At 32.8% G+C, this 10851-nt stretch overlaps 1 protein-coding gene across 1 annotated transcript; it reads right to left on the reverse strand.

The window, feature by feature from the left end:
• Positions 1–6283: 6283 nt before the first annotated feature.
• Positions 6284–10320, reverse strand: LOC134237802 (uncharacterized). Its single transcript, XM_062719946.1, has 2 exons — positions 10149–10320; positions 6284–7124 (listed from the first exon to the last, which is right to left on the reverse strand). Exons 1-2 carry the CDS (start codon positions 10318–10320, stop codon positions 6337–6339), a joined length of 960 nt encoding a protein of 319 aa, XP_062575930.1. The 3' UTR covers positions 6284–6336.
• Between the last annotated feature and the right edge of the window lie 531 nt (positions 10321–10851).

The following is a 10851-nucleotide window of genomic DNA, read 5'->3' on the forward strand; positions in this document are numbered from 1 at the left end:
GCTTAATGAGACGGAAATTGGTCCATACGAGGGATGTTCAATAAATATAATGTCATTAGCTCGATGACATACAATAATAGAAATCATATGACATTAAGCTTGACGTTCTCTCATTATTAAATCTTTAATGAATTGATAACAGTTTGTGTGACCACTTTTCATCGCATTATTTCATTGCTGGAAGCTGGAAAACAAGGGCTAGTCGAGACACTGCATTAAAAATGAATGGTCAAGAATCAGTAAACTAGAGTAAAATTAAACAATCCATTTAAGCAACTGTAAAACATGTTAATATCCCAAAAATATATTAAATGAAATATGTGAAAATTACAGCAACCAATGTCTGTTTTATACACACATGAACAGGTGGATTTCAATGAACAAAAATTATACAATGGGCTTCAAAACTGCGTACCGTCCTTGGCAACAAGGACATACAACAACCAATGTATATTTGCAAAAATTCAACAAACTAGAAAACTGACCAGTCAGCAAGGGCCCCGCCATGGGGTAGAATTAAAAGGGTGCAGCTTACAGAATGATTAAAAAATGTACGAAAAATAAGCAACAGCAACTGTATTATTAAAATTTCAAGATAATTCCTGAATATTCAAAAACCTGAAAATAATATCCTTGTATTTACATTAGGCAGTAAAGAACAACTTAACATTGAATGTATATTTAAACAATTATGGAGCTTGTGTTATATAAAATGCCAGCCTTCAATGAATGCAAATATCAGGCCTAGAAAAAAATATGTTTGTTTCCGCTTTCCCGACCGACCCTAATTTATAGTGCCGACCCTAAATTATTTTTTTAATGCTTTTGTCCCATGATGTGCAATATTTCACCCAGGGTATTATAGATTTCAACTTTGCAAGCTTTTCAAGACAGAAAGAAGTTTGGGTCAACTTTCTATTATAAGTTTAAGTCACAGAGATGCTTAAAAACTTGATTTTTTTTTGTAATTAATGCTACTTCTATACACGTTTTGATTAAAGAAGCAAAAAAAAAAAAAAAAAAAAAATTTCAAAAAAAAAAAAAAAAAATTGCCTACCTACCTACCCTATATTTTTTCAGCCCGAAAGCAGAAACAAACATATTTTTTTTCTAGGCCTCATGAAGGCTCGACCTTAACTTCAAACAAACAGCAGTTGCAGACAAAGGTTTTCATTAATCTTAAAGTGACAGATAAAGAAAAGCCTACTAAATTTTCTGCAGCAGGCTAGATAATTAATCTCTCATCATTTTCTTCTAAAGTTACAATAAGAACTTTTTCAGTATTAATGATAAAATGGGGTTTTTATACAACTACCTTAAAAATTAATAATATTCTTGAATTAACATAAAGTGAAAAAAAGTAAATCAAAAACTCTTCTTTAATCTATTTCTTGTTTTTAGAATTCAATGAAATCATAACTATTAAACAAAAATAAATTATAAAAATTTATATTTAAATCCACATTTCAGAGTGTTCATAGCATTCCAAATTGACTTAACTTCAAAACAAACTTCATTTGCAGACAGAGGTGGTAATTCATCTCAATGTGACAGATAAAGATAATGCTCTGGATTTTCTTCAGGAGGAAAGCTAATTAATCCCAAGGGACTCATAGCAGCATTCAGTTTACAATGGGAACATCTTCAGCAGTTAACTCTCTTTGCCAATGCATTCTTATATAAAGTTAAGGAATCTACCCCACCACCCCAGCTCCAAACCAGGGGACATAGAGAACCAAACTTAGCATCAAAATATGTATTTCTGCCTACTGAACTACCATACCAAATTTCTTTGATTGGGCAACCATAAAAAAAAGTTGCCCATTCATTCTTATGCATAGTTAAGGAATCTACCCCACCACCCTAGCTTCAAACCAGAGGACATAGAGAGACAAACTTAGCATCAAAATATGTCTTTTTGCCTACTGAACTACCATACCAAATTTGAACTTAATTGGGCCACCATAAAAAATGTTATTAGGAAAAAACAGAAAATTTGTGGACGGAAGAATGACAGACGGACAGACAGACGGACAGACAGACAGACAGACAGAGTGATTACTATAGGGCACCCGCAAATCCTTGCGGGGCCCTAATTATCACTGATTATGTTTTATTGACTTTTAGACACATAGTAAGATTGATTGACATCAGTTTGGGGTAGTTCACACTGTTTTAAAGAAACAATTGATAGTAAAAAAGTTTAATACTCAAAGGTCACCCTATCTTTTGAAAATGAGTGAAAACGACAGCGTCTAGGAATACCTAAACAATTATTTTTAAAATATCAAAAAATGTACCTATCCACGTTTTTCTGAAATTCAAATAGATAATGAAACTTGAATCTATTTTGCTTTAAACCCTCAAAACAAATTTACAATAAGATGTACTTGACAAAAATGAAAAGGCGTAAGAAGAACAAAGACTTGTAAGAGCACAACAATAGTTTTATATGCTATTTTCTTAAATATTAGCTGTCTTGTTGTTCAAACTCATATTCGGGGAGGAAGTTCACTTTCTGGAGGAGTCTATCAAGGAAATTTTTGCAAAAAAATTGAAAGATTCATGAGAGGAAGGAAACAGAATGAGGAGTCATTCTACATTATAAATTTCTTCAGGACAGCGTCCAAATCCACAGGCCATGAAGAGTAAAGGAGTTTTGGGGATAAACAGAGGGTCAATGTTACGTCACACCAACAGAATTTGCCAGATCTTTCAACCTTTGATTTGTTTCATTTTCCAAACTTTTTCCAAACTTAAAAAACAACCATCAGAAAGAAAACCAGAAGTCTCTGTCGAGACTGTAGCTCTACTGGTTTGTACTTATCAAAAACCATTGCACTATTTTATGTATCTTGGTGTAGTCTACTTGTGTGCCAACTTATTTTGAAATCAAACTAAAACTGTAGAATGAGTAGCGTTTTAAAGGAATTTCACAGAAAATTCTATTTTTAGTAATTCTGATAACACCGTTCATCGAAACCAAAAACCGATGCACTATTCTATGTATCTTAGTGTAGTCTACTTGTGTGCCAAGTTATATTGAAATCGGACCAAAACTGTAGAAGGAGTAGCATTTTAAAGGAATTTCATTGAAAATTCTATTTTTAGTAACCATGGCAACACCGTTTATCGAAATCAAAAACCGATGCACTATTCTATGTATCTTAGTGTAGTCTACTTTTGTGACAAGTTATATTGAAATCAGACCAAAATTGTAGAAGGAGTAGCGTTTTAAAGGAATTTCACAGAAAATTCTATTTTCACTAACCATGGCAACACCGTTCATCTAAATTAAAAACCGATGCACTATTCTATGTATCTTAGTGTAGTCTACTTGTGTGCCAAGTAATATTGAAATCAGACCAAAACTGTAGATGGAGTTGTGTTTTAAAGGAATTTTACAAAATTCTATTTTTAGTAACCATGGCAACAAAATTCACCAAAATCAAAAACCGATGCACTATTTTATGTATCTTTGTGTAGTCTACTTGTGTGCCAATTTATTTTGAAATCAGACCAAAACTGTAGAAGTAGTGTTTTAAAGGAATTACACAGAAAATTCTATTTTTAGTAACCATGGCAACACCGTTCACCGTAATCAAAAACCGATGCACTATTCTATGTATCTTAGTGTAGTCTACTTGTGTGCCAAGTTATATTGAAATCAGACCAAAATTGTAGAAAGTAGCGTTTTAAAGGAATTTCACAGAAAATTCTATTTTTAGTAACCATGGCAACAACGTTCACCGAAATCAAAAACCGATGCACTATTCTATGAAAATATTAGTTTTTAGTCTACTTGTGTGCCAAGTTATATTGAAATCAGTACCAAAATTGTAGAAGGAGTAGCGTTTTAAAGGAATTTCACAGAAAATTCTATTTTTAGTAACCATGGCAACACCGTTCATCGAAATCAAAAACCGATGAATTCCACTATTTAAAAGAATTAGTCTACATTGTGTGAAATTAATATTGAAATCAGACTAAAATTGTAGGAGGAGTAGCGTTTTTAAAAATTGTTTACAGACAGACGAACAGACAGACAGACAGACAGACGGACGGACGCCGGACGCATTACTATCGCATAAGCTCTTCTGGTCTCTGACCAGTAGAGCTAAAAAACCAAGTACAGCAAATCATAGGGTATGCCATATCCCAGTATACGAAGGGTCATGCTCAAAAAATGAGTTCTAAAAACAATTAAAAATTGAATAAAAATGTTACGGACATGCATTTTAATCAAAAGAGAATATTTTAGTTAATTCATGAAGACATAGAAAAAAAACTTTTTTTGTTTTTTCCGAATCCCATGACATTATTTATTGAACGTCCCTCGTATTCAATCTTTTTTTTTTAAAAGGAAGGTTAAATTTGAAGCCAGACAACAGTTTAGGCTCGTATATTAAGGTCAAGCCTTACTACTCAGACAAAAAAGAAATCAATTTCAGATCTTGATATTTATCTAGAACTTTAAAAAAAAAATGCATATGATTTTTAAAAAAAAAAGTTCTACATAAATATCAAATGCCCGTGCACTTGAGTATTAAAAATTTCATTATAATATTTATTTTGTTTATGTTGCTTGCATTGTTCACCGCTAAATCTCTACACTCATGTATGAAATAGTGAACAGTGTTAAAACTAAAAAAAATCCTGAAACTCCATGATTTTGAATAGTGTTAGTTATCTCCATATATTTCATGAAAGATATTGAAGTGCTTATAATTCACAAGTAAAAGTGGTCTTCCAGGTTATTAAGAATTGAACTCACAACATAAAGTGTGCGCGAATAATAGCTATGCGTGGTACATTTATTTATTTACATAAGCTGCTTTTTCTCAGGTACGTCTTAACTTCCTATTTGTACAATTTTCATTCTCAAAATGACTGAGCAACAGCGTTTCATACCCATTCAACGACGTCATATACAACCTTTCACACTCCATTAAGAAATGACATAGACAAAGGTGAAATCAAAGGTAATGAACAGGGTTACATTTGACCTTGGAATTTGACCCGTTCAAAAAAAAAACGAAACTCAAGCATTTAATATAACTTTAAGCAGTCAGTGCAAGGGTCATCATATTATAAAGGTGTATTCCTAGATGACAAGATAAGGCCTTCCTACATTTGGATATCAACAATTTAGAACTTTTGATTCTTACAATGGAGCTGGATCTACTCTCGAAGAAATTTAACCTAGACCATAACTTTTTACAGTGGTGCTAAGGCCTTAATATTTTACATATATGTAACTATTTCTTATGACGAGGTCTTCTAATGGGTACATGTATCTTTAATTTGACCCTTTGACCTTGACATCTAAGTTTGGACCACATTTTTTTAAAAAAAGAAGAAATTAACCCTTCATCATAACTTTTTAATGGTTAATGTTTGGATTTGTGTATTCTAAAGATATATTCATTCAAAAGCGGATCCAGGGCCGGCGCGCTAACCTAATGTAACAACCAAGTTTTATGAAAAACGAGGTGACTTTAACTTTCAATCGTGAACTTGCCTTATTTATGCAGCAATATACCTTAATCACCTGCATAAGGTGTTTGATCTCTTAGTTGATTTGATATGCAAGAGTATGCTCTGCATATGAACAATTTTTAAGAAGAAGTCAGTTATTGACGAACAAGTTGCTGTAACAAGAATATCAGCAGTCTCGTTTAATTGCGTAAATTTTATATTCGATACAATGACCTTGTAGGCAAATACATTTATCATTATATAAAATGCTGATTGTCGTTTTTCATGCTAATTGTTGAGCCATTATATACACATTGAATTGTCTACTGATTTTTCCGTTATTTCCCGATCATGAAAAGGAGCATGCGGCAGGTGTGACCGGTCAGCAGTGGATGCTCACTCCTCCATGGAACCTGAGCCCACCTCTTTTGGAGGCCCGTGTTTGCTCTGCTCCTATTTTGTATTGTTAAATGGACTTTTAAGAATAAGAACAGTATTCAAGCTGTTCTTTATCTCCATATACCGGCATTTCATTCAATGCCTCTAAAGATTTAAAATCGTGAAATGTTAAACAGACATAACTCATTGAAGATTTTTTCATTACTCCTCCATGGAACCTGATCCCACCTCTGATATTTTGGAGGCCCGTGTTTGCTCTGCTCCTATTTCGTATTGTTAAATGGACTTTTAAGAATAAGAACAGTATTCAAGCTGTTCTTTGTCTCCATATACCTGCATTTCATTCAATGGCTCTAAAGATTTAAAATCGTGAAATGTTAAACAGACATAACTCATTGAAGATTTTTTCATTACTTTAATGTAAAAGAATTACAATACAATAAATATGACATATTCTCATCATAAGTTACATTTGTTTACTACCTCAGTTGGATTGTTTATTGGTGTTTCATGAAATGTTATGCTTGCTTGAATGCACACATCCAAACCTTTAACAATTTCGAAGAACAGTTGATCAATTCTTCCTGTTGCTTCCCAAACATAAACTATGATCTCCTCACCCAAAAGAGCCTCGTTTTCGTATCTTATTTGGAGTTCCTTTAATCCATTTTTAAACATTTCAGGTGAAAAGCATTTATACCTTCTTTTCATGGCCCCTCTTTTGCAGCTCTCAAAGCAAATTCTTAGATAAGCAAGATTATTTGTATGGTTCTGTTCATCTATATCACAAGTTTGAATCTTATAATGGTACTCTATAACACAGATTTCTGGCCTAGTTATTTTTTTCATAATGAATGGCAATCCTGTGGCATATTTTTTGTACTTTTCCCTCCAAAAAGATGGAAACTCCAATGGTTGTCTTGTTTTTGGATCCACCCTTACGCTTTGATGTGAGTATTTGACCACTTCTTTATCAATACCCCTAGACTGAAGTATTTTCGATTCACAATATGAAGTTTTACCCACGTAATCTAATGTAGCTAACACTGTGAGAGACTTTTTTATATTTTCTTCCAGGTAGAACGATTGGTCAACTACCAATTTTAATGATCCAATGAAAACATACAAGCTATCAAATATTATATGATAGTCTATAAAAGAGGCATTGTCTTCTGGCCAAGGATTAATACTGACCATTCCAGTGAACTCGATGAACCTCAACAATTGTAGGATTGTATGATTCCAATCTAAAAAAGTAATCAATCAACAAAAACAGGGGTACGAAAGACCATAATGCTTTAAGAGACGGAAATTGGTCCATGTTCAAAATCTTTTTAAAGAGAAAGGTTAAATTTGAAGCTAGACAACAGTTTAGGCTCATATATTAAGGTCAAGCCTGACTTCTCAGACAAGAAAGAAAGAAATTTCAGATCTTGATATTTATTGAGAACTTAAAAAAAATAAAATGTATGTTTCAAATGCCTGTGCACTTGAATATTAACCATTTCATTATTGTTATGACCCCATTTTAGCAGTAGTATTTGTTTATTGATTTATTTATTGTTGACATTGTTTAAATATTGAATGCAAATATTTATGGGAATAATAATGGTTAATATTATATAACTTTGTGAAATCCGGTAATCTGATTGGTCAATACGAAGTACTTATTTTTTAATAACGACCGCTGAAAGCGAATAATGACTCGCACGAGCTGCCTCGTTTTCACTTTCGCTTTAGACAAACATGGAAGTTCGCAAGTTGTAGATGAGGAAAATTTAAAACATATACAGAACTTGAGACTGATAATACAAAACAATTACTAGGATATTTGTGAATATTTTTCGGGAATAGTACGCGCATACCATTTCATGATTGAGTTCGACATTTCAACTCGGCGAGCAGAGTTTTAACGCTGTTTACGCGATTACGAAGACTAAAGAAAATATTGACAAGCATGCCATGTAAGATTGTATCTGTTCTTAGAAGACATAGGATATCTATTTTGTCAGTGCATTTCGTCTGCAAGTGTAAACGAGAGCGATTCTCAATCTGGGGGAGGGGTTACTCTGTGTCGCGGTTATTCGGAGATAGATATCTTGTGTCATTATTATGATATGGGAAATTTATTGCAGAAACAATTTCCTCTGAGTAATATTCAATGAATTCTGAAACATTTACATTCAACTTATTTATGGTTAATACTATCTCTGTAAATAATAGGATGATATACACTGCACTAATAAATTTGGGAAATTATTATTTATATAATATAATAAATATGGACTCAATGCACGGTCAATATGCATTTATAATGACCCAGGATGACAGATATTGACCTCAGATACATGAAGTATATCGACCTCGGGCTAGCGCCCTCGGTCGATATACTACATGTATCTTCGGTCAATATCTGTCATCCTGGGTCATTGTAAATGCATATTGACCTACATTGAGTCCATATTTGTATAATAATTATTCCTGAGATATATGGGAGATTTATATTTGTCATATGTATTGACATTTACTTTAGTACAGTACTGCACTAAAGTAAATGTCAATACATATGACAAATATGAATCTCCCATATATCTCAGGAATAATTATTAACCATTATTATTCCCATAAATATTTGCATTCAATATTTAAACAATGTCAACAATAAATAAATCAATAAACAAATACTACTGCTAAAATGGGGTCATAACATTATAATATTTATATTGTTTATATTGCTTACATTGTTCACCGCTAAATCTCTACACTAATGTATAAAATAGTGAATACAGTTTTAAGTCTCAAAAAATCTTGAATCTCTATGATTTTGTATAGTGTTTGTTATCTCCATATATTTCATGAAAGAGTAACTTGAAGTGCTTAGAATTCACAAGTAAAAGTGGACTTCCAGCTTATTAAGAATTGAACTCACAACATAAACTTTGTGTGAATAGTAGCTATGAGTGGTACATTTATTTATTCACATAAGCTGCTCTTTCTCAAGTAGGTCTAAATTTCCTATTTGTAAAATTTTCATTCTCAAAATGACTGAGCAATAGCATTTCATACCCATTCAAAGATGTCATAGATATAATCTTTGTTACTCCATTAAGAAATGACATAGACAAATGTGAAATCAAAAGGTAATGAACAGGGGTACCTTTGACCTAGGAATTTGACCCATTTTTAAAAAAAAACTCAAACATTTAATATAACTTTACGCAGTCAGTGCAAGGGTCATCATATTATACAGGGGTATTCCTATATGACAAGATAAGGCCTTCTTAAATTTGGATATCAACAATTTAGAACTTTTGATTCTTACAATGGAGTTGGATCTACTCTTGAAGAAATTTAACCTTGACCATAACTTATTATAGTGGTGCTAGGGCTTTAATATTTGACAGATATGTAACTATTTCTTATGACAAGGTCTTCCCATGGGTATCTTTAATTTGACCCTTTGACCTTGACATCTAAGTTTGGACCACATTTTTGTAAAAAAAAGAAATTAATCCTTCACCATAACTTTTTAATGGTTAATGTTTGGATTTGTATATTCTAAAGATATATTCATTGGAAGGCGGATCCAGGGCCGGCGCACCGGGCATGCCCCACCCCCCCCCCCCCCCCCCTTTGAATTTTTTTGTTTATAAAATTTATATGTCCATTATCCTAAAATGAAGGAAAAAATATCTCTTATTTGTAAGAATTTGTCAACATTGTCGTTTCGTGACTCGGCCAGCAGCCTCTGGCTGCTGGACAACTAATACATGAAGAGGGTTGCAGTAGAAATAAGAACTTGCTAGTCCTGCTGGCAACTATGTTTAGTTAGCATTGATTCCTGCAGTGCAGCCCTCCGGACTCCCCCCCCCCCATCCCACCTGTTACGAAATTCCTGGATCTGCCACTGTCATTGAGAAAAAGTCCTCTACGGGTTACAACATTTTTTAATTTTTGACGTTGGAGTTTGACTTGCATTTAAGAAATTTCAACTTTCTCCAAATGCTATCATATGGGAACATCACATTTTAAAAATATATTTACTCATATCACACAAATAAAAACAGAATGCATCAAATCCTGTTCGATTCGTGAAATAAATTCCAAATCTAGCTACAAAACATTGAATATCCTCTATTAGAACATTCAAACTACAAAATTTTTTTAAAAAAAATCTGATTCATTTTATGAAAATCAAAGTAGTTGCTAAGATTTTGCCATAGTTCATTAATCGACAGTATTTTAAAATGCATGGCTATTTTACACCTCACCATCTGTCAGAGAAACTGCATGAGGATATCCACCAGGAAACTCCAGTATACATTGACCTCCAGTTATTTTTCTGTGTACATTCAGCTGTTCAGCTAATCTAAAATTATACATAAATGGAGTCAGAACTACTGTGCATTTTATAGGACTTTTTTCAAACTCTCCACTGTACATAAGGTATGTTTATAGAGGATTTATCAGTAAATATAACTAAATATATTTAGTGCTACTGAAGAGAGCTAGTAAAACAATTGTAATAATGTGTCTGTTGTCAGCCCCTTTGTCTTTCTAGCTGCCTGCCTATCTGTCTGTAAACTGAACAAAAAATTAAAAAATTCTTTCATTTTTATCTGCTCTTAGCATGATTTGGCACTAAGCTATACTAAGATACTAGTACGTAACTCTGTATACAATGTATCAGTTTATAATTTCAATGAACGGTTCCTAACATTAGTTTTTAATTTCAACAAGCAAATTCAAAGAATTGTGGTCCCCCACATTGAGTATAATCTTATTGGATGGGATGCCAGTATTTATAGCATATTGTTCACATATGAACGCCTTATCATATGTCATTTAAAAGTTGTTAAGAATTATGTCAAACATGAAGGATAAGGTAAAAAAAGGATAAAAAAATAATCATAGTATTTGTATATTCAGAAAGGTCTTGTCACAGGCAATATACATATTTAATAAGAAAGCCCT

Source organism: Saccostrea cucullata, unplaced genomic scaffold (genome assembly GCF_032062105.1).
Source record: "Saccostrea cucullata isolate Sc308-1 unplaced genomic scaffold, CSIRO_AGI_Scuc_v1 ctg454, whole genome shotgun sequence".
In the NCBI taxonomy this organism is placed as follows: domain Eukaryota; kingdom Metazoa; phylum Mollusca; class Bivalvia; order Ostreida; family Ostreidae; genus Saccostrea; species Saccostrea cuccullata.